Source organism: Rutilus rutilus (assembly GCF_951802725.1).
Source record: "Rutilus rutilus genome assembly, chromosome: 7".
Taxonomy (NCBI): Eukaryota; Metazoa; Chordata; class Actinopteri; order Cypriniformes; family Leuciscidae; genus Rutilus; species Rutilus rutilus.
The window spans coordinates 43201932-43225501 of NC_140221.1; the positions used below are offsets into that span (position 1 = coordinate 43201932).

The 23570-nt window shown below is 36.9% G+C and overlaps 1 protein-coding gene across 4 annotated transcripts in view; it reads right to left on the minus strand.

Moving 5' to 3' along the window:
- Positions 1–327: 327 nt before the first annotated feature.
- Positions 328–23570, minus strand: part of tnksb (tankyrase, TRF1-interacting ankyrin-related ADP-ribose polymerase b) — a 26075-nt gene continuing 2832 nt past the window's right edge. The window contains exons 3-28 of one of the 4 annotated variants that reach the window (XM_084415338.1): positions 23367–23462; positions 22774–22810; positions 21941–22016; positions 18876–18896; positions 15682–15776; positions 14358–14424; positions 14049–14235; positions 13844–13962; positions 13670–13761; positions 13510–13588; positions 11873–12044; positions 11677–11756; positions 11160–11305; positions 10911–11076; positions 9738–9957; positions 9540–9649; positions 8187–8375; positions 7065–7302; positions 4288–4367; positions 4077–4197; positions 3884–3981; positions 3725–3799; positions 2233–2338; positions 1306–1492; positions 1058–1214; positions 328–732 (exon numbers count right to left, since the gene is read on the minus strand). In XM_084415338.1, the coding sequence (XP_084271464.1) occupies positions 646–732; positions 1058–1214; positions 1306–1492; positions 2233–2338; positions 3725–3799; positions 3884–3981; positions 4077–4197; positions 4288–4367; positions 7065–7302; positions 8187–8375; positions 9540–9649; positions 9738–9957; positions 10911–11076; positions 11160–11305; positions 11677–11756; positions 11873–12044; positions 13510–13588; positions 13670–13761; positions 13844–13962; positions 14049–14235; positions 14358–14424; positions 15682–15776; positions 18876–18896; positions 21941–22016; positions 22774–22810; positions 23367–23462 (3101 nt within the window). In that variant the 3' untranslated portion in view covers positions 328–645. Of the gene's footprint in view, positions 733–1057; positions 1215–1305; positions 1493–2232; positions 2339–3724; positions 3800–3883; positions 3982–4076; positions 4198–4287; positions 4368–7064; positions 7303–8186; positions 8376–9539; positions 9650–9737; positions 9958–10910; positions 11077–11159; positions 11306–11676; positions 11757–11872; positions 12045–13479; positions 13589–13669; positions 13762–13843; positions 13963–14048; positions 14236–14357; positions 14425–15681; positions 15777–18875; positions 18897–21940; positions 22017–22773; positions 22811–23366; positions 23463–23570 lie in introns of all 4 variants that reach the window. The other 3 variants (XM_084415336.1, XM_084415339.1, XM_084415337.1) reach the window with 3 other exon arrangements.

The following is a 23570-nucleotide window of genomic DNA, read 5'->3' on the forward strand; positions in this document are numbered from 1 at the left end:
ACAAAAATATGAGGCAGTGGTTTTCAACATTGATAATAATAAGAAATGTTACCTGAGCAGCAAATCAGCATACTAGAATGATTTCTGAAGGATCATGTGACACTGAAGACTGGAGTAATGAAGCTTTGCCATCACAGGAATAAATTACATTTGAACATGTGCTAAAATGGAAATTATTATTTGTATTAATCTCACAATATTACTGTTTTTTTGCGATCATGGTTCATTTTTACTCCCCTTTGCAATTTCAGCTAGTAATGTTGAGACTAAATATAGGTAATACCTTTTCATTTGAATAAACAATCAAAAGCGAGTCATATGAATGAGTCCTGTTGATGAGATTTATTTAAAAGAAACGAACAGACTCAAAAAAAAGGTTCCATTAAAATACAACTCAAATAGCATTGTTAAACAGTCAGTTTTACATGTTTTCTTTATACTACCTGTACATTAGACTTCACAATTGCAACTATTTTCAAATAACTTAAGTAACTTGTTTTTAAAAGTGCAAATTCATAATTCAGACATGGGAATTCCATGGGTAAGACGTGGGTACATGGGAAAGTTCACATTTCCTTTGTGCAACGAGAGTGAGAAAGAATGAGTGAGCGAGTGAGTGAGTGAGTGTGAAACGCAGTGTATTGACTATGACTTCTGCTCTGCTCCTGTGGAGGACTGAGGCGTGCTGTCCGGCTTTATTATCTGATAAGTGATGAGATACTCTGGATAGGCCTGGAAAACAACAACAACAACAAAACACATGAAGTGGCCATTCACACATGTTTTTTCATTCCACTGCGTTACTTTTCCATTGTTTTTCAATGTAAACGTGCTAGGCGGACGTGTTTAACCATTGTGTTCGCATCTTTTGCGGCGTCTCACGCATGACACGCCATTCTAAAAACAGACCTAGCCTGCATCTGGTGTTTTTACACAGTACAGTTACACTAAAGGCCCTGATATACTAACAAAATCTGGCCAAAATGAAGCAACTCAAAGCAAACTTTCCAGAAAAGGCTGTTAAACAACTCGGAGCTATCATTGGTCTTTGGCGTACCTGTTCTCCGCGGTAGATGACATACTCGGCGTAGGCCAGGCCGTTGACACTGGGACGGCCGATCACAGAGTGATGTCCAGGGGGAGCGTGGGCCATCTTCATGGCGCTGAACTGCAGAAAGGACTTTCCCAATGTCACACGACAGAACAACATTTGCCTGCGGGAAATCAACACATGAACATGAAGAACATCCACTTGTGCATGTGTTTATGTTGCATTATCTTATTGTGTCAGGTGTGTTCATGTACCTGTGGCACACGTAACAGGAACGGTCTTTGTGAGTGGGGCAGCCAGTGCCGCCCCCGATGCCATAGACGTACTGGTTACTCTTAGACGAGTTCTCTGCGAAATATATGCCAGCTCCAAACATGCCACCAATATATGCATGACGCTCATCGAATCCTTTATGGATGATGGCATTTATGAACGGAGATCCTGAAAAAACAAAACGTGCTTAGGATTATGATAAGGAAAACAACTCAACTCAAAGCAAAATGCAATTCATGGCTACATATAGCAGTGATGCATTTACAGTACATTTCAATGACAGGAAGTACTTTAAACTAGAACTTTGAAGGTCATTTGGTATTAATAAATTAATTTGTATAGGCAGATGGTAAGGTTTGTGGTCTTATAAGGGATAAAAATAATGGCCTACCAAAACTAATTAATTAAAAATTAGCAGCTCAAACAGAGCATGGTCGGTACAATTATTAAAATGTTTTTGTAAGAAGTCTCTTATGCTAATCAAAGCTGAATTTATTTGATCAAAAATACAGCAAAAATAGTAATTTTGAAATATATAAAAATACAATAAATTTAAATAGTAAAAAATATTTTACAATATAATTTATCGCTGAGATGCAAAGTTGATATCAATGTTGAAACCAGTTATGCTGCATGACTTTTTGATGAATAGAAAATCAAGATGAGATTCATTCATAAGATGAAAATATATATATAGAATTAGAATAGACCATTTTCTTTGTGTCCTTACAAGGTAATATATTGTTTAATATATGTATTGTTATATATATCAAAAGCCCTACAATTTCTGCACTAAATATAAAAACTGAAATGAAACTGAAGTTTTACATTTATAAATAAAATTACTTTTATTCTTTACGTTTCATTTGTCTAAGCATGTTTTCAATTCAAGCGAGTTCTGCACTTACCGTGAAACAGCATTCGCTCATTGTGGTGGTTGTGATTCTCGTCTGCAATCTCTTTCTGCCTGTGTGTATATCGCTCTCTCAGTTTCTTATTCACCACCTTCTGGATCTACGTGACAATTAGATGACAGTTAGAATTTGCTCAAGAGTAAAACAGACTTAGATAAAGTGATAGTTCATCCAAAAATTAAAATTCTGTCATTTACTCGCCCTCATGTCGTTCCAAACCCATAAGACTTTCGTTCATCTTCGGGAACACAAATGATCAGCACACAATGTTTACAGCATTCAAATATGGTCAAGGAACCTCAAGCATGAGAACCAATGAGGTTCATTCTCGTGTTACGCATCACGTTTGAGCTTCTGCAAGAACCAATGAGGTTCATTCTCGTGTTACGCATCACGTTTGAGCTTCTGCAAGAACCAATGAGGTTCATTCTTGTGTTACGCATCATGTTTGAGCTTCTGCAAGAACCAATGAGGTTCATTCTTGTGTTACGCAGCACGTTTGAGCTTCAGCAAGAACCAATGAGGTTCATTCTCGTGTTACGCATCACGTTTGAGCTTCTGCAAGAACCAATGAGGTTCATTCTCGTGTTACGCAGCACGTTTGAGCTTCAGCAAGAATCAATGAGGTTCATTCTCGTGTTACGCATCATGTTTGAGCTTCTGCAAGAACCAATGAGGTTCATTCTCGTGTTACGCAGCACGTTTGAGCTTCAGCAAGAACCAATGAGGTTCATTCTCGTGTTACGCATCATGTTTGAGCTTCTGCAAGAATCAATGAGGTTCATTCTCGTGTTACGCATCATGTTTGAGCTTCTGCAAGAACCAATGAGGTTCATTCTTGTGTTACGCAGCACGTTTGAGCTTCAGCAAGAACCAATGAGGTTCATTCTCGTGTTACGCATCACGTTTGAGCTTCTGCAAGAACCAATGAGGTTCATTCTCGTGTTACGCAGCACGTTTGAGCTTCTGCAAGAACCAATGAGGTTCATTCTCGTGTTACGCAGCACGTTTGAGCTTCTGCAAGAACCAATGAGGTTTGTTCACGTGCATCAAGCAAATATAGTTGAGCTTGATTTTATGTTTGCTGATCAATGTTTATACAGTATGTAAATAAAAGTCTAAATTAAATCACATAAAGCGATCACGTCTCTTCAGAAGACTTGGATTAAACCACTAAATTCACATTTTCTTTATGATCTCTTCACAACCGTCAGAGCTTTGGGTGAATAGACTTTCAAATGGAAAGAAAGAAATCTCTCAGATTTCATAAAAAATATCTTCATTTGTGTTCCAGAGAACAAGTCTAATGGGTCTGGAACGACATGATGACAGAATTTTCGATTTTAGGTGAACTGACCCTTTAAGATATGTTTCTATATTAAAAAAAGATCATACAATATGTTTATGTAATACTCTTTTGGACAGCAATACCTATTTTAGATCAGTTAAATAGCACTAATGTTGAATACATTTGGTGTGTGTTTACCTTGAGGACATTATATCGACTGAAAACGCCACCCGCGTTTCCTCCATCCCTGTGCTCCCGAATTGTGCTTTGCATCTGTGACCAAAAAAAAAAAACACTCATCACACAGAGCCCAAGCAGACGGCTATTTGAAACAGCCCAGAAGTGTTCATGTTTTACCTCTTCCTCAACGGACTGAAACTCTTTATCATCCACAGCCAGGTCAATCAAAACTGTGCCCTGATTGGTGCAGTGGAAGGTCAGGTATGGGTTGGCACCTGCGGCGTTACAGATAACAAGATTCAAATCTAATAAAAATATACTGATGCAAGCAGGCGCAGCAGAACTGATGTTTTATGAGATGGACACTCACCCTGCTGTCCTCCCAGAAGCCTCTCAATGCCTTTGATGAGTTTATGACGGTGTCCGTAAGCGTTGATGCCGATCTCCTTGAGCTCCTCGTGACCCATGTCAGCCAACACGTCCAGAGTGATCTAATGGAAAAAGGACGCACCGTTACAAACACGCAAAAACGTTGAACTATAGGAAATAAAAAAGTTGAAAGATGTCTCTGTCTTTCTCACCTGTTCTCTCTCGAAGATGTCCCTCAAGTGTTCAAGCCCCAGACTCTTCAGGAATTGTGAGATGTTCATATCTAGGACAGCTATGGTACATAAAGACATTTTAACAAAATAAAAATTGTAAAAATGTAAAGTTTTTTTTCTTTTTTCTCAGAAGTGAATGATTTTAATGATATAAAATTCTACTAGCGTTACTCAGACTTTCATTCCTCCACCAATGTGAGTAAATTGATGATCTGAAGTAGTCTAACAGTGTTTACTGGAATACTATTCAGCAGCAGCAGAAGTGTAGTCCGATACCTGAACGAATGACCGGTTCTTTTGAATAAATCAGTGTAGTGTAGTTTGATTCCAGGCCAATGTTTCTTATAAGGCAGTAATTTTTAGTGAATCAAAATCATACAGCAGTCCAGCAGTGTTGGGGAAAGTTACTTTAAAAGTAATGCATTACAATATTGCTTTACTCCCTAAAAAGTAACTAATTGTAGGTGCATTTCCATTACAGGGGCCGTATTCACAAAGCATTTTATCTTACCACTAGGAGTACTCCTAAATCGCACTAAAAGATTTTAGCTAGGAGTTTTCTCTTAGAAGTTATTCACAACGCCTTTCAGACCTACTCTTAGCAAAGAAAAATGACAACTCCTAAACTAAGAGTGAGTCTTCGTTGCTATGGATGACGTCATTACTCATGCACGAGCTTGACTGAAGTGACCACCTTGATTGGCTGATGATTGTAACGCGGGAATGATTCCAAACCCCTCCCCTACGATGATGAGTGACAGGTGACAGGTCTCATTAAGCGTGCGCTACACAAGTAGTGCGAAGGACGGAAGATGATGAATAACTGAATAAATAGCCTAAATGAATAAAGAGTAAGGCAAAACAAATAGCCTAGTAGCCTAATGAAACATATGGATTGATGCAATATCTTTGCAACATTATTGAATTAATCTGTCACTATCTGCCTCTGCCTACGTTTGCAAAGAGAAGAACATTTTAATTTGATTCACAATGAAACGTTACAATTAGTTTAAATGCAATGAGTAGCCTAGTTTTGGTTGTTGTTGGTGGCGTTATTGCAGCCCTAGTTATGCCTACAATGCAAAATTATTCCCTCGCGATTGGAAGCTCCTGTAGCCGCCGCGTACGCATTTCAAAACATCGCGACGTGAAATGCCACAAAAAGCGGTTTGTGAATAGGTCTTAGTGAGTTAGGAGTCCTCTCGACTTCTTTTAAGCTGTCCCAGACTTAGGTGCTACTTTTAGGGCTAAAATGCTTTGTGAATTACTCTTAGTGAAAAAAATTAGGAGTCCTAAAGTTAGGAGTGACACGCCCATTATTTTTAGGAGTTGCTCCTAAATTCGCCAGTTAGGAGCTACTTTTAGCCTTAAAATTCTTTGTGAATACGGCCCCAGATTGGTAAATGGTCCAATCCATTAAGATTTTTTCTAAATGTCGACAAAACTATTGCGAAATGACGGCGTTTCCATTAACCGAAGTTATGCGACTAAAACCTAATTTTTTCCTCTCGCGATAAGTAAAATCATTCCAAAAACCATGGCAACTGACATTGGTAGGTTTATGTATATCCCAGCCACTGCACTAGCCATTACTATTAATCGAAGGAGATGTATGTGTGTTTTCCAAGCATTAATGGTGAGAAACGACACTTATTATACTTGTGAGCGGCACATGTGTGGTGTTTCTGGGTGTTTCTCCCTCATATCTGCTTCAAGGTCTTGATTGTGGCATTTATTTGAGGTTTAGAATCCATTATTCCTGTAATTATTTTGTCTTATATGAATTTACTACAGAACTCTGTCTCATATTCTGTCCAAACATACCGCATCGTCTACGTACGTCAGGTGACCTGTAAATGCGCAAAAACTGTTTCCATTTCAGTTTTGCGAAATATTTCTTTTTCGAATTGCCTGAAAAACCACCTCATGTGAGCGGAAAAACTTTTTTGCGATAAATGGGAGCTTTCGCGAAATTGACATGTTTCCATTGGGCGTATTTTCATTTCGCAATTTCTATTTGCGCAATTTGAAGGGTAATGGAAACGCGGCTTGTGTTAGTTACTTTTTATGGGAAGTAATTTGCTACGTTACTTTTTTGGCAACTTTTTCTCAACTGGGCTGGGCTTGTTTCTTTAAAAAGAAAACTTTTAATTTTTGCAAATGTAAAGGCCATTTCACACTAAAAGTGAAGTGAATAAGCGAACGAATGAAGTGAACATTCTTACTCCAGCATTAAAAACAATAAAATTAAACTAAACTAAAGTCAGTTTTCCTTATTAATTGGTTAATAAAGTGAGATTATTTAACATTTAATTATTGCAGGTTTGCATAATATTCTAAGTTTGCATTTCACTGTCTTTATTCATTTTGAGGAATACTGAACCTGTTTTTGTGCAAGTGAGATGTGCTCACATTTAGCGCACACAATGCCTCTACACTTACTCCCGATTTCTCTCAACATGGGGAAAGGAGAGCTGTCAATCAATAAATGGGAAAACAAAGTAACTTATTTAAAGTAGTGCATCACTTTACTAGTTACTTTTAAAAAAGTAATCTGATTACATTACTCGCATTACTTGTGATGCATAAGCCCCAACACCTGTGATGTTTAAGAACAAGCTATGAAGTGGTTCTTTTTAGAGAATGAAAGCAATACGGTATCAGCGTATTCTGATTCCTGAATGAATGACTCTTCTGAGGAAGTTCTATTGTTTCTTCTCACTAACTTCTTTTCACAACATCTTGATCTTTCTCACCATCTCCTTCCTTCCGCTCAGTTCCGGCGGCTCCATCAGCAGGTCCTGTCGCCCCTCCACTGGCCCCGTCGCAGAGGGGCCCGGCCAGGTTATCGATGCTGGAGGCGGCGGAGAGGCAGGAGGGTGTGGAGGCGGGTGATATCAGAGCGGCGCTGAGGACGGTGGCCTGCGGTTTGAAACAGCTGGGAAGAGCATCAGGAGGCATCGCGTCCATCAGCAACGCACGGATGTCATCGGCCTGATAAACACAGATGAATGAACTTAATCAGCGCCTTACTAGTGAACACGAAATCCAAAAATCTAAAATAAACCTTTTTTACTTTATTACAACATGTTTCTGGTCATATTGTGCATTATTCATCTGTGTAATGTTGGTAACACATGACAATAAGGTTATATTTGGTAACAGTAGTTAACGATAGCAAACATGAATTAATAATGAAGAATACAGCATTTGTTTATCTTAGTTAACGTTGATATCAACACTTACTAATACATTTTAAAGTCGTATCTGTTAACAATTGTGAATGCACTTTGAACTAACATGAACAAACAATGAAGAATTATATTTTTATTAACTAACATTAACATAAATTAATAAATTCTGTAAAATATTAATTACTCATTGTTATTTCTTGTTAGCTAATGCATTTACTAATGTTAATGAATTGGACTTTACTGTAAAGTGTTATGTTTTTACAATCTTCAATACGATTATTGTCGGCTTTTTGACTAATTGCTTTAGTTCCTCTTTTGCAAGTTGTGTCTGCTGGATAAAAGGAGTCTGCTAAATGCAAAAAATGTTAAATATGAATGTTAAAAAGTAAAATAAAATTCTCCACCACTGAAACAACTTTTTTTCTGCTTACATAAGTGGGGAAAATAACACTGACCAATAATACAATTCAATCAAATCTGTTATTCACAAGTTCTGTTATTTCAGAAACATGTAATATGTAGAAGTTTATTTTAGAAGTCAATTTTCACAAAGCATTTGCACAATTGCTTATTGATTTCCTCATTTGAAAGTCTAAATGAATACATGTAAATGCATACATTTTCACTTTCCTTTAACATTTTTATTGCAAATTGCAATCTAACAGTTCTGGTAGGGTAGTTTACCGTGGCCAGGTCCAGAGCGGTCTGTCCCTCCTGGTTCTTCATGGTGGGGTCAGCGCCGTGTGCCAGTAGCAGTGCACACAGCTGTGTACGGCCCTTCTGTGCAGCCTCGTGCAGCGGAGTGAACGCCCACTTATCTGTCGCATTCACGCACGTGTTAAACTTGATCAGGAGGGCAGCGATGTCCACATGCTGGACAGAACAAGAGAGAAGGCAATTATAGAAGCAGTATTAGTGTCATGATTCCACCACAATAGTGTTCAGCACTACATACATACATACACACACACATACACACATACAACATTGTTCTCTACTGACTTTGGGGCAGAAATTACTTGTATTCAGTAATGATGCATTAAACAAAAGTGACAGTAAAGACATTAAATTCAGTTCTTTTGAACTTCCTTTTCGTCAATGAATCCTGAAACAAAATTATGCATCAGTTTCCACAAAAACATTAAAGGAACACTCCACCGTTTTTTGAAATAGGGCTTATTCACCTTCTTTCCTACATTTAGATAGGTGGGCAAATGCATTTTTGTCTCAGTGCATGCATTGTTTTAGTTTGACAGGGTCGACGCTAGCTTAGCTTAGCATAATGAATGGAATCCTTTGTTGCCAGCTAGCATGTCCTGAGTAAAAGAGATATAAAAAAAAAAAAAAACCACCTAATTACTTCTTGTGGCCTGCGTATTCACAACAAGTACAAATAGCGATGCAGATTAACACTAGGCGATTTCCTATGCAGATATTGACTTGGGACTATATTAGGGGGAAGCACAGGCGAAGCACTGCTACTTGGGCGCAGAGATATCACGCCCAAGTAGCAGTGCTTCGCCTGTGCTTCCCCCTAATATAGTCCTTAATATATAAGTCAATATCTGCCTAGGAAATCGCCTAGTGTTAATCTGCATCACTATTTGTACTTGTGTATACGCAGGCCACAAGAAGTAATTCGTTTTTTTTTTTTTTTTTATATCACTTTTACTCAGGACATGCTAGCTGGCAACAAAGGATTCCATTCATTATGCTAAGCTAAGCTAGCGCCGACCCTGTCAAACTAAAACAATGCATGCACTGAGACAAAAATGCATTTGCCCACCTATCTAAATGTAGGAAAGAAAGTGAATAAGCCCTATTTCAAAAAACGGTGGAGTGTTCCTTTAAGCAGCACAACTGTTCTCAACATACTGATCATAATAATAAATGTTTCTAGAGCAGCAAATCAGCATATTAGAATGATTTCTGAAGGATCATGTGACATTTCAGACTGGAGTAAGTATTCTACAAAACCAATCCTTTAAAGATAAAGTAATTTATGAAGACAAAACTTCCCACAGCCTGATCTCTCACCCCATATGAAGCAGCGTTATGCAGAGGGATCAGTCCTCCTTTATCCTGAGCGTTCACATCCGCTCCGTGCTCCAGGAGATACTCGGCCACCTCCAGGTTATTGTAACCAGCTGAATTCATTTAAAAATGAATTAATTCATCAATAAAACAGCAGACAGACGAGATTGAATGCGTGTTCAGTGTGAGAAAGCACGTTACCTGCCAGGTGCAGTGGTGTGGAGTTCCTGCCCTGTGTGTCTCTGCAGTTGATGTTCTCAGGACTGCAGAGTTTCTGCACGCGAGCCAAACAGCCCTTCTTAGCGGCATCCAGCAGAGCAGCGTCTCCACGCAGAAGGTCCTGGATGTCCGTGTCTCCGTCCTTCACCATGTCCAGAGCCATGTTGCCATCGCGGTTCTTCTTAGATGGGTCAGCCCCATGCTAAAGAGAGAGTAGATATGATTTAAGACTGCAAAAAAAAGTAAAACATTTTAAAGTTGATGCTAAAGGCACAATTTCACCTTTAACACAGACTTTAAGTGAGGAAAAAGTAGCATGCACGTAAAATTATTGGTGAATGGTTTTAATTGGATTTAATCTAAATGGCAGCTAAAATATTTAATGAGATTCTCAACAAGAACTAGTGAACAAATATGTTCAAATCTTAATTAGTTTTTTAACAGATATTTTTAGGACACTTTGTTTTTTATTTTATAATAATAAAAACTATAATACATTTACAGATATTTAAGTATTTATATATATTAAAATATCATATATATTACAATATTATATTTATACAATTTATATATTCCAAAAAGTCTAGAATTTGACAAACTTAAATATGAAAAAAAAAACCCCACATATTTACACACACACACACACACACACACACATACATATATATACATATATATACAATATACATATATATACACACAATATACATATATATACACATGTATATACATATATATACACATGTATGTATATGTGTGTGTATATATATACGTATGTGTGTGTGTGTAAATGTGTTTTTTTTTTTTTTCATATTTAAGTTTGTCAAATTCTAGACTTTTTGGAATATATAAATTGTATAAATATAATATTGTATATATACATACATATACATATATATACATACACTATCTGAATTCCTTGACCCCAAATAAATACAGGACATTGGATAATACTATATTAATTCTATTCTATTATATTCATATTTAACATGGGTTCGTTTATTCAATAGTATTTGTGAGCCGAAAGTGAAATGTAGAGTGTGGCAAAATAAGCAGTGAGCGTCTCAACGATATGAAAATATGAAATTCCCACGCAATCATGACATTCATTATGAGGCCAACATGTGCATGATTTCTCCATCTGAGGTATCAAACCTTGAGCAGTAGTTTGCAGATCTCATATTTGCCCTTGGCTGCAGCTTCATGTAATGGTGTGAACTTCCAAAGGTCCGCCACGTTCACAGACGCGCCATGTCTCACCAGCAGCTCTGCCACCTCATAGTGACCATACGAACACGCGTTGTGTAAAGGAACCAGACCACTGATCAAGAGAAAGATAGAGAGTCAGTGACAGTCAGATAATGCCAAAACAGAGCAATGATAGTCAGAGGAAGATGATCGTACCCTTTATCTTTAGCGTGCACGTCGGCCCCATGATGCAGCAGGTATTCCACCACGGCCACGCGGTTGTAGCCTGCAGCAAAATGCAACGGGGTGGAGTGACGGCCCTCCAGATCACGACAGTTCACGTTTTGAGGGGAGCACAGTTGCTATGGAGGACACACACAAACATCTTCCTTCACAAACCACCATCAAATGAATAATAATAATTGATTAGGTACGTTTACATGAACCAATTTTCCCCCGAAGTCAAATTCGCTGCTGGTTCTTGGAGGTTTTTTTTACGTTTTTTTTTTTGTACAATGAGTAAAATAAGGTCTGTGGTAAATATCTTGACAATATGTTTTGCTCTTCAACATAAGTTCTTATCTAGTTATTTATTAGAAGCAAAAATAAAAAACAAACTGTGTGTGTAATTTAGTTTGTAATTGTAATTTATAATGTCCTGTTTTACGTCACATTGCTGAAGTGAAATAGATTTTGAACATGTTAACTTTAAAGTTGCTAAACTGTTATCTACCTTCACTGTGTCAAGGTCTCCGGCTTTAGCAGCCTCGAGAAAACGATAATCCACGTCCGAATTACGGGGAGGAATGTTCTCTGGAGAAATAAATGCAGGAAAATCATTACAGATTAACGACATCTTTAGCGTTTAATTCAGAAAAATTCATTAATCATACTGGAAAAACAGCTCAGAGTAACGGATGTAAAACTACCATTAAGTATTTGCTGAATGGCTTCATTCCCCATTTGTGAAGCTGTGAAGCCCTGCAATGAAATGATTGACGGGTCGGCTCCGTAACTCAGCAATAGTCTGCAAGTCTGGATGTGGCCAGCAAGGGCCGCCCTGTGCAGAGCTGTCTGTCCCAGTGTGTCCACAGCATTCACCTGAACACACACACACACACACACACACACAAAGCTCAGCGAAAAAGGTTTATTATAAAGATAAAGTACTGTTCAAAAGTTTGGGGTCCGCTTGTAGTAGTATTACGGTTTCCACAAAAATATTAATCAGCACAACTGTTTAGAAACATATTCGAATTATTTCTGAAGGATCATGTGACACTGAAGACTGGAGTATTGATGCTGAAAATACAACTTTAAATCACAGGAATAAATTACATTTTAAAATATATTCAAATAGAAAACAGTTGTAATAATTGTAATAAAATTTCACAATATTACAGTTTTTACTGAAGAGCAGAAGCGAAATCGGTAACACTTTACTTGAAGGGGTGTGCATAAGACTGACATGACACCTCCATAATCATGACATGACACATGAAGGAGGTTTTATGCATGTTTATGACAACTGTCATTAAGTGTCATTCGGTCAATTATGACATTTTTATGCAAATATGACATTGTTTGAGATGTCTTTGCCATGACAACTTGACATACACCAATACATCATAACCTGTCATAAATGTGTCAAACATGACAAAGCAGATTAATTATCAAACTTAATAAACTACTTAGCTTTATGGGTTATGTTGTCTTGGTAATGTCAAGTTGTCATGACAAAGACACTGACAGGTTATGATGTATTGGCTTATGTCAAGTTGTCATGACAAAGACATCTCAAACAATGTCATCTTTGCATTAAAAATGACATAATTGACATGATTATGAAGATGTCATGTCAGTCTTATGCACACCCCTTCAAGTAAAGTGTTACCGAGAAATCATACCGACCCCAAACTTAGAAAATAGCTCCTAGTTAAAAATGGCACAATTTCACTCAATATTTGTGTGCAAATATTCTGCATTTTGAGGGAATTTACATAGTGAAAAGCCATTGTTATATAGTATATATCATAATTATAGTACAGTATATCAAATGTTGGTAACACTTTACAATAAGATTTCATTAATCAACATTAGTTAATTTAAATTAAGAATGAACCACACTTTTACAGCTTTTATTTATCTTTGTTATTAATTTCAACATTTACTAATACATTATTAAAATCTAAAGTCGTATTTGTTAACATTAGTTAATGCACTGTGACCTAACGTGAACGGCTGTATTTGAACTAACGTTAAAGATTAACAAACACAATAACAAATGTATTGCTCATGGCTAGTTCATGTTGGTTAATACACTAATGGTAACAAATGAGACCTTATTGTAAAGTGTTACCAAAATTTTTAATGTATCATTGTTTTATAATTTACAATTTGATTTATAAAAAAAAGAAGTCCTGAAGTGTGTAACACATTGTATCCCATAGGGTAGGGTATGAGATAACAGATACATTTATATAGTTGAAGATGAAAGCAGCTGCCAAAGTAGACGGCATATAGCAAAGCAGCTCACTAGATCCTGGAACATATCCCATGCTGGTACCTTCGCTCCATGTTTCTGCAGGACTTCAAGCGCATCATTATGACCCCGCTCAGCCGCTACGTGGAACGGAGTCATAAAACTAGTGGAAGAAAGAATAAGCGAATGTGAGAAACAGCAACCAAGAGATTCAACAACATATCTACCAAAGTGGAAGACTCACTCCTTGTTCTTCTCGTGAATGTTGGCACCTTTCCGGAGGAGCAGCTCTGTGACCTGTTTGCGTTTGGGATGAGGAGACGCTACGGCGCAGTGCTGCGAAACAAAAAACGGTTAGAGATCTTAATAAACACATCATTAAAACCCTCAGCATTCAGAGATCATGCCCTGCGCTCACCAGAGCGGAGTCGTGCGAGTGAGGGTGTTTGAAGCTGATGATCTCTTGAGCCGTTTTCTTGACCTTGGCCATGTCTGCCTCACGGGCCGCTTGCAAAAGCGTGTGTCCTTTGAACTCATCTGGACGAAGGAAAAAAAAAATCACAAAAGATCAAATGATTGCACCTTATATTGAAATAAGCGGATGCAGGGTGAATTGCCCTTACAGGTGAGTCTCTCTTTAAGCTCAGGTGTGGGCGCCACATCCACCGCGCTCTTGCCGTGGCAGTTGAGCAGTGTGGGATCGGCGCCGTGACTCAGCAGCAGTGAACACACCTCCACTCGATTCTTACTGGCCGCCTCGTGCAGCGGGGTGAACTGCCATAAGTCCATGGCGTTGACGCACGCCCCGTGCTGGGAGCGAGACATACAGGGAACCGTCAATCACATTAAATAGAAACTCAGAATCAAAACAATAAAGCATCTGTGCTGGAGGAGCATATATAAGTAAATATTGGCTGGATTATTCTATTTACCTTTAACAGGAGCTCTGTGACCTCGTAGTGACCATAAGAGCACGCATTGTGCAAAGGAACCAGACCACTGATAGAGAGAGAGGGATAGAGGAAAAAAGATTATTTCACAATTTATCAAAAGATCATGATAAACGCTGATGACCTTTTGTTAATTCACGTTCCTGGTCTAATTGTTCAGAGCAGATTATTTAAAATAAATAATATATGCAATACAATTTGATGTATTATATATACACATATACAATACTAATGATATTCAAAAGTTTGGGGTTGTTGTTTTTGAAAGAGTGTCTTATGGCGCTTTTCCACTACACAGTACCAGCTCGCCTCGGCTCGCCTTTGTTTGGTTTTCCACTGTGTAAAAGTTGTACCTGCACCTGCTTCCAGGTACTTTTTTTCGCATCACCTCCGGCGAGGTTCTGAGCGAGCTGTGGCGATACTAAAATGTGACGTGAAAACACGGCAGACTGCTGATTGGTCAGAGAGAATCGTCACTATTCACTGCGTCATCATTGCACGCGCCAGACGGAGTATCCTGAATAAAAAACAGCAAAAACAAAAACATCCAAAAACAGCATACACTCGATTTCCTCCATTGTCCTGTGTGTGTGGGTAGCAGGTGTGTGTCGCGTAGAAGATTAAGTCACGGCAGTTTCCTGCGGTGTCGCTATGACGACCAGGTGCTATTGTGGAGGTACTATCTGCAATGGAAAACGGAGCGAAAAGCGAGCCGAGTCGAGCTGGTACTGGTAATGGAAAAGCGCCATTACACTCGCCAAGGCTGCATTTATTTGATCATGTAATATTTTTAAACATTACGATTTAAAAGAACTTTAAAATATATTTTAAAGTGTAATTTATTCCTGTGATCAAAGTTGAATTTTCAGCATCACTACTCCAGTCTTCAGTGTCACATGATCCTTCAGAAATCATTCTAATATTTGCTGCTCAAGAAATATTTCTGATTATTATCAATGTTGAAAACAGTTGTGCCGCTTAACATATTTGTGGAAACCATGATATGTATTTATTCAAGATTCTTGGATGAATAAGAAAGTTCATAAGAAGACAATCTATTTAAAATAGAAATCTTTTGTAACAAAGTAAAAGACTTTACAGTCAGTTTTGATCAGTTTAACGCATCCTTGCTGAATAAAAGCATTAATTTCTTTAAAACAACATATTACTGACCTCAAACTTTTGAATGGTAGTGTATTTATACAATACAAAAAAAGTAAAAGTAAAAATAGGTTATATTTCATGTTGGCTTTACACACTGGACACTACATTTTTAAGAGAGAGACAGGAAGTAGTAGTTGCTCACCCTTTGTCTTTGGCATGGACGTCAGCACCGTATTGCAGCAGTAGCTGCACTATACGCACACGATTATACCCAGCGGCCAGGTGAAGAGGGGTGGACTGGAAAAGAAGAGAGAAAAATTAATAACCTGTCTAAATATATTCAGTTCACTTAATGGAGCTAAATTAATGATCATCAGTAATACAAGCGCTCATCTCACATAACCCAAACCCCAATATAATTATATAAACTTGCTTGTAGCTCATCCCAACATTAGACAGCTAACTTGTGTAATGCATTTCAGTTTTGAAATTTCGTTCTTGATGTTTTCGTGATGCAAATGGAGAAGCGGTGCCTAAAGGCCCGTTCACACCAAGAACGATAACTATAAAGATAACTATATTAGCGTCCACACGAACGCACAATATCATTCTGTTTATTCAAAGCGCGGTGGAGTTTTGTCGTCTGCCACTTTAAATCCTGCGCTCGTAAAAGCAGGATCGATTCTGATTGGCTGTCGATGTTTTTAATCATTCATCAGCTGGAAAAAAAACATTCTGAAAGTGATTCCAACAATATAATATCTCTGTGCCATTATCATTATAGTTGTGGTGTGAAATCTGCTATTCTTTTATACTTAGAACTATATCTTTATCATTATTCATCATAAATATCAGTTATCGTCCTTGGTGTGAACGAGCCTTTAGTACCTCTAAAATCTGTTTCTACAGTCCACATTGAATTGTAAATATATGGATGCAATTAAAGATCTTAAAGAACAGGTAAACGCCTACTCGCACCAAGAACAAAACAAAAAAAGTGGAACAAATCACAGACGAAAGGTCACACCAAAAGCGAAACACTTGGGTCAAATCACATGCCTTAGCCTGATGCGTATTATACTTTCTTAGTCGTTATATATGCTTTTCTAGAAGCCGAAATTCAGTGTCCCTATCATAAACCTAGAAGAGTCCAACTATAAGAGAAAATAACCACTGTTACCATAGAAACAGAAATAAAAAGCAAGAGAGCTCAGCACCAACAACAAACTCCCATGAAGCACTGAAAATCATGTAACAGAGTCAGTATCCAGCATTATTTTGCTTTAAAATTTAAAAAATGATTGGTTTTATACTTATAATCCATGACTCTAAGCCAATAATAGTTTTATATTTTACCACCGTTTTTAAATTAAATCACATAATTTGCATTGCACTGCCTTAAGTACACAGACCAGCAAGTTTGTAATGTCAACTCGACTCAATTGTCAGTCAGAGCCGGTTGGATCGGTTCATGTCTTAGATATCTTTATTGCAAGATTATTGAAATTCTTTGAAAGAAAATGGGGAAAAATAGGAATACTTTGTGGAACCACTAAAAAAAGTGAGCAGTCACTGTCGCGCACTATTGCCTCTTGGTGCAAATAGGCCTTTACAGCTGCAATCTGTCTTGAGCTCAATCGCTTAAACGGAGAGTTCACTCAAAAATGAAAATTCAGTCATTATTTACAAACCCTCATGTCGTTTTAAACCTGTAAGACTTTTGTTCATCTTCAGAACACAAATGAAGATCTTTCTGATGAAATCAGGGCTTTCTGCTCCTCCATTGACAGCTACACACCTGACACTTTGACGCTTCGAAAAGTTCATAAAGAGATCGTGAAACTAATCCATATGAATTGAGCGATTTAGTCCAAATTTCTGAAGAGACTCGATCGCTTTATATGATGAACAGATTGAACTTAGACTTTTATTCACATATAAACAATCAATCAACTCGGAAGCTCGGTAAACGGAAGCTCAAGCATGATCGTTTGACGTGTGAGAGCCAATGAGATTCATTCTAGTGTTACGCATCACGTTTGAGCTTCAGCAAGAACCAATGAGGTTTGTTCTGACGGGTCAAGCAGGTTCGGTTGAGCTTCTGTTTATGTTCACTGATCATAATATTAATACTACATTTTATTTGTAACGCACATTTAAGCAAAATCCCAAAGTGCTACAATTTAGAAACAACCAAAATAAAAAAAAATCATCCAAAACAAAAAAAAACGGTGAGTTTTAAGACCGCATTTAAAAGCAACCACAGTGGGACTGGGAGCGGCTGCACAGAAAGCCCGATCTCCCATAGTACGTAGCTTAGTCCTGATCAATGTTTATACGTGAATAAAAGCCTAAAATAAATCTGTTCATATAAAGCGATTGAGTCTCTTCAGAAAATTTGGACTAAACCGCTCAATTCATATGGATTCATTTTACAATCTCTTTATGAACTTTTTGAAGCATCAAAGTGGTAGTTGCGTAGCTGTCAATGGAGGGACAGAAATCTCTCAGATTTGGAACGACATGAGGGAGAGTTTTGAATGATGAAAGAATTTTCATTTTTGGGTGAACTATCCCTTTAACTTTAGATAATTATAAGTGACTCAATAAACCACTAGTAACTTAAATAGTCTAAACACACAAAAAAAGTTACAAATTCATTCTCAGTTCATGCAGTGAATAATGAAGAAATAATGGTGACATGCCCTTATGACAGCCTGAACACAACCACAGCAAAACAATCAATCTCAACAACGCAGCCATTTAGTAATGAAGATGTGCCTCAAATGTATGATGCATTCTCTGAGAGAATTATGTTTTTCAGTGCAGGATGGAGAGGCAACATTCAAGTTCATATCATTATTAATGAGGGCTGAAATAGAGTACAGAACAAGCAATGGGCAACAGTGCAACGTTTCTAGCAAACACACAATGGATCTAAACAGGACAGAAATCAGGAGTTAAACACCACGTTTGTGGAGAGCATGCGTGCTGATCACAACAAATCAAACAAACAGGTTCAAAAACGTGAGCGATGGTGCGTGGATGTGGAGTTTAGGGGTAAAAACATGGTGGAGTTCTTGCAAAGGAAGACAGTTTAGAGAAGTTTTGTAAAAGAGTAAAAAAAAAATATATAAAAAAAAGAGGTAAATGAAAGCCTTGTTTTCAGAACCTGCAGGAGTCATCAAAACATTAGCAGAGCTATTGGTTGATTGATGGATTGTGACCAGCAGAAAAATAAGGCAGGTTTCTGTGCATTTTAAGTGTGAACCAGCGTATGGATGGATTTTTAGGGGCAAAAATTAACAAAAAGAAATTGTAAGAATTTTTTTTTACAAATAAATAAATCACAGAAGACCAAATAAAACTAATTTCTGTTTCACAAAATAAACTTACCAGCATTTTTTGTGATGTTGACTGAATGTCGCCAGAACAAAAAAACAAAAAAAAACAAAAAATTAGCTATAATCTAACATATTATCCATCAGAGCTAACTGTGGTGCTTGAAACCTAAAACAACAGCTAAAGCATCCTATATGAAGCACAATATCTGAAATATTTTGCTACTTTTTTAGAAACATTATTTATTTGAAATAAATTTTTATTGATCAGTTCACACAAGAAGATAATGCTAAAATCGATTTGAAATTTTCAATGGCTGATATAATACTTACATATACTGTATATACACACTACAGTTCAAAAGTTTGGGGTTGGTGAGATTTCTTAATGTTGTAGAGAGAAGTCTTTTCTGCTCACCAAGACTGCATTTATTTGATGAAAAATGCAGCAAAAACAGTAATATTGTGAAATATTACAATTTAAAAACTATTTTAATATATGATAATGTGTAATTTATTCCTGCTATCAAAGCTGTATTTTCAGCATCATTACTCCAGTCTTCAGTGTCACATGATCCCTTCAGAAATCATTCTAATATGCTCACTTGCTGCTCAAGAAACATTACTCATTATTATCAATATTGAAAACTATGGAAGCTTATTTCCGCCACTGAATAATAAATAAATAATAATAATTGCGACTTTTTATCTCACAATTCTGACTTTTTTTCTCACAATTGCGAGATATGAGGTCAGAATTGTGAGAAATAAAGTTGCAATCTGAGATATAAAGTCGCAATTCTGAGAAATAAAGTCGCAATTGCGAGATATAAAGTCGCAATTCTGAGATATAAAGTCGCAATTCTGAGAAATAAAGTCGCAATTGCGAGATATAAAGTCGCAATTCTGAGATATAAAGTCGCAATTCTGAGAAATAAAGTCGCAATTGCGAGATATAAAGTCACAATTCTGAGAAATAAAGTCGCAATTGCGAGATAAAGTCGCAATTCTGAGATATAAAGTCGCAATTCTGAGAAATAAAGTCGCAATTCTGAGAAATAAAGTCGCAATTGCGAAATATAAAGTCGTAATTCTGAGATATAAAGTCGCAATTCTGAGAAATAAAGTCGCAATTGCGAGATATAAAGTCGCAATTCTGAGATATAAAGTCGCAATTCTGAGAAATAAAGTCGCAATTGCGAGATATAAAGTCGCAATTGCGAGATATAAAGTCGCAATTGCGAGATATAAAGTCACAATTCTGAGAAATAAAGTCGCAATTGCGAGATATAAAGTCGCAATTCTGAGAAATAAAGTCGCAATTCTGAGAAATAGTCGCAATTGCGTGTTATAAAGTCAGAATTGTGAGAAATAAACTATTCTGAGGTAAAAAAAATAAATCTGTCTTTTTTCCTTAGAATTGTGTTTATATCTCACAATTCTGAGAAAAGATGTCAGAATTGCGCGATATAAACTCGCAATTATGTGTTATAAAGTCAGAATTGCGAGAAAAAGTCAGAATTCTGACTTTATAACACGCAATTGCGACTTTATTTTACGCAATTCTGACTTTATATCTCGCAATTCTGAGAAATGAAGTCTCGCAATTGTGAGATGTGAGTCGCAATTATCTTTTAAAATGTTTTATTTTGTGGCGGAAACAAGCTTCCATAGAAAACAGTTGTGTGTGGAAACTGGCTTTTTTCCCCCTGATTCTTAGAAATGAATAGAAAGCTCAAAAGAGCAGAATTCAAGCGAAATAGAATTCTCATTTCAACCTACATTTGATCCTATGTATTTATTTACTGAGATCCTAAGACACTTTACAATGTGTCCTTACTGAATAAATGTATTAATTTATTTAAAACCCCAAACTTTTGAACGGTACATACACACAATTTAATGACAGAAAATGAGAAACAAAATTAGTTCATTACTTTCTACAATATTTCTTTGTATTCTTTACAACACATAATATATGACAACAGAAAACCTTTATTATTGTATCAGTGCATCCCTTAGGTCTATAACCCCTTTCTTTGCTCATGCTCAGATATCAAAAACGATACCATTCATATATACTATGTTTGTTGCATAAATGTTGCCACACAAAGAATCTCAGACTGCAAAACAAAATGTCAGCGGTTCAAAGATATTTCTAGGTTTACAACATCTAAGGCATGATATCACTCCCAATATTCATGTCTATGTAGAGTTCATTCAAACATAATTTATGCTTGATCAACTATAATGTCCTGTATTTGATGTGAATTGTGGTGTTAATAGTTCAAAAAAAAAAGCTAAATGCACTACTCTCAAATTATATCACTATACAATTTACACACAGGTATCAAAATCAGTACCGGTAAATAAATAAAAAAAATATAGTAATAATACATAATATCACTATACTACAGCATGAGTTACAGTAACTCAACATCCACTACAAGAAAAACAAGCAAATATTTAAGAAAAACACTAAAGTGAACTCATTTCTAAAAAGCCCTTCTGATATAAAGAGACAGAGGTCTGGAGGGAGAACTGATGAATGAAGTGACCTGAAATTATCAGGGATGACAGAGGATTTGAGGGGAAATCAACGGTCCTGTTATAATGTTTAGAGAAAGAAATGGATCACAAGCTTTTGCCTAAAACATCGTAAAAGGTCAGATCCAATAAGCGCCAAAGATCAACTGAAATCCCTTATAAAAATAACTGACATTAAAAAGCGGTCAGAGAGAACAAAGGGGCAGTTAAGACTCGAAACAAACATTATAAAATGACATCAACCATACGTCCAGACTTAAACTCATTATGGGTAAAACTAGGTCAGAGCTGTTTACTCTAAACACAGTATTACGGAAAGAAAAAAAAAAACTCAAACAAGGGGACTTAGGATTGCCTTGACCTACATCTATATCATTTACATGACCAATGAAATACATGCAATCACATCCTGCATTTGAGTTTGAACAGAACTAGAGTATAGAAACAAAGTCGGACATAATATTTCTAAAATAGTCATACTAGGAATTTACATCTTATAAGGTACGTCAAATATTAAAAGCAACATTACGGAAAAATGTATGCTGATTAAATTAAATAACTCAGATCTGTTACCTTGCGTCCATCGCTGGCATGACAGTTGACGTTAAGTGGGGTCAAAAGTGCCATTAACTTTTCCTCATTCCCGCTCCTAAGAAAGACGTTTTTCAAACAGAGGGAGACAAACACGGCAACTTAGAGAAAAGACACTTCTGGATCAGTGACAGTCAGAGAAGATTCAAATGTACTTAATGGACCACGTCATCTTTTGAAATGCAAAATTTAACAAATTATTGAAACCTAGCTGCAAAAACGGCTTGCTTTAGGATTGTTTTGAGAGCTGTAACTAAAGGATAAAGGAACTATATTGGACTTAGTTACTCATTTCGCATGCAAACACAGCCAATTTACATAGTCATGAGTCTTTTCAAGGCACGGTTACAAAAAAAAATCCATTTAATTCTAAAAGATCAGAGAGAGGGTAGAACATAGCAATGAAAAAATTGATTTTGGGAGCAAGAAACCTTTAAAAGTCTAATGTTGTATATATTTAAACATAATATAATATAATTTAAGAGTTCATTGTACTATCACTCACTACTAAGAAAATATTCTGTAATTTTAGGATTCTGTAATCATAGGGGACAATTTTACTCAAAATCTCCCCAGTCCAAAAAACATTGATTGAAAACCAAATGGCTAAAAACGCTATATTCTTGAAGTTTTCTAAACATCAACATATGACCAATACAGCACCTACAGCTCTGCACAGTCTTCCCAAAGTACTCAAACAATCAAACCAAGATGTTTGAACAACCATCCAAAACCCCTTGAAACCAATTATAGAAGTGTTTATTTCAGCAACACACTGATATTAAATTATTACAGTTACTGTGCCATAAGCTCACCTTGCTGCCTCCAGCAGTTCATCCTTCTTATATTCACCTAAGGAATAAAGACAGACAGCAGGTGTCAGACAGACTCGAAAGATGTGTGAATATGCAGTGTAATGTAGCTATTTTCAGACTGGAAAACAAGCATACGGTTTATATTACGCAGTACTTTGCCGTTTTTTTATTAACATGTGAAACGGGGTATGCGGTATGGATTGATTAAAGTGTTCTGCTGCAACTTCACAGTTTAATTGGGTGAGTTTGCGAGTGCTGTCAAGATGGCATTTTAATCCAATCTTGTGTACAAATGCTTTGACATATGGCTACCCAATCAAATAATGGATGATGGCATTCACTTCTCAGACTGGAGTGCAGAACATTGTGGCACTTTTGTTATATATTGCACATTTTTGTAGCAAGTCATTCAGGCATTCCGTGCAGTCAGAAATCTAGGGAAATCTATTTACTGCGAATAATATACATACTACAAAAAAGAATAGCTATGCCATTGCAAAACATACCCAATGTGCATTTACATGTCTGCTCATCAGATTCAGTGTGTGTTTGTTAATGACTGTAAAGCAGATGTATGAACGTGCATGTCTCACCAGTGAGGACGGTCTTAGCAGAAGGGTCTGCCAGGTCCAGAGCTGATTTGCCGTCAGTGTTTCTGATGTTTGGATCAGCACCGTGCTGTAGCAACACTATAAGAAACAGAATCAAGCAATTCAGCGATACTGAAACTGACGATATCAAAAGCAGATCATATTTTAAACTTTGGGCTATAACTATAAATATCTATACTGGTTTGC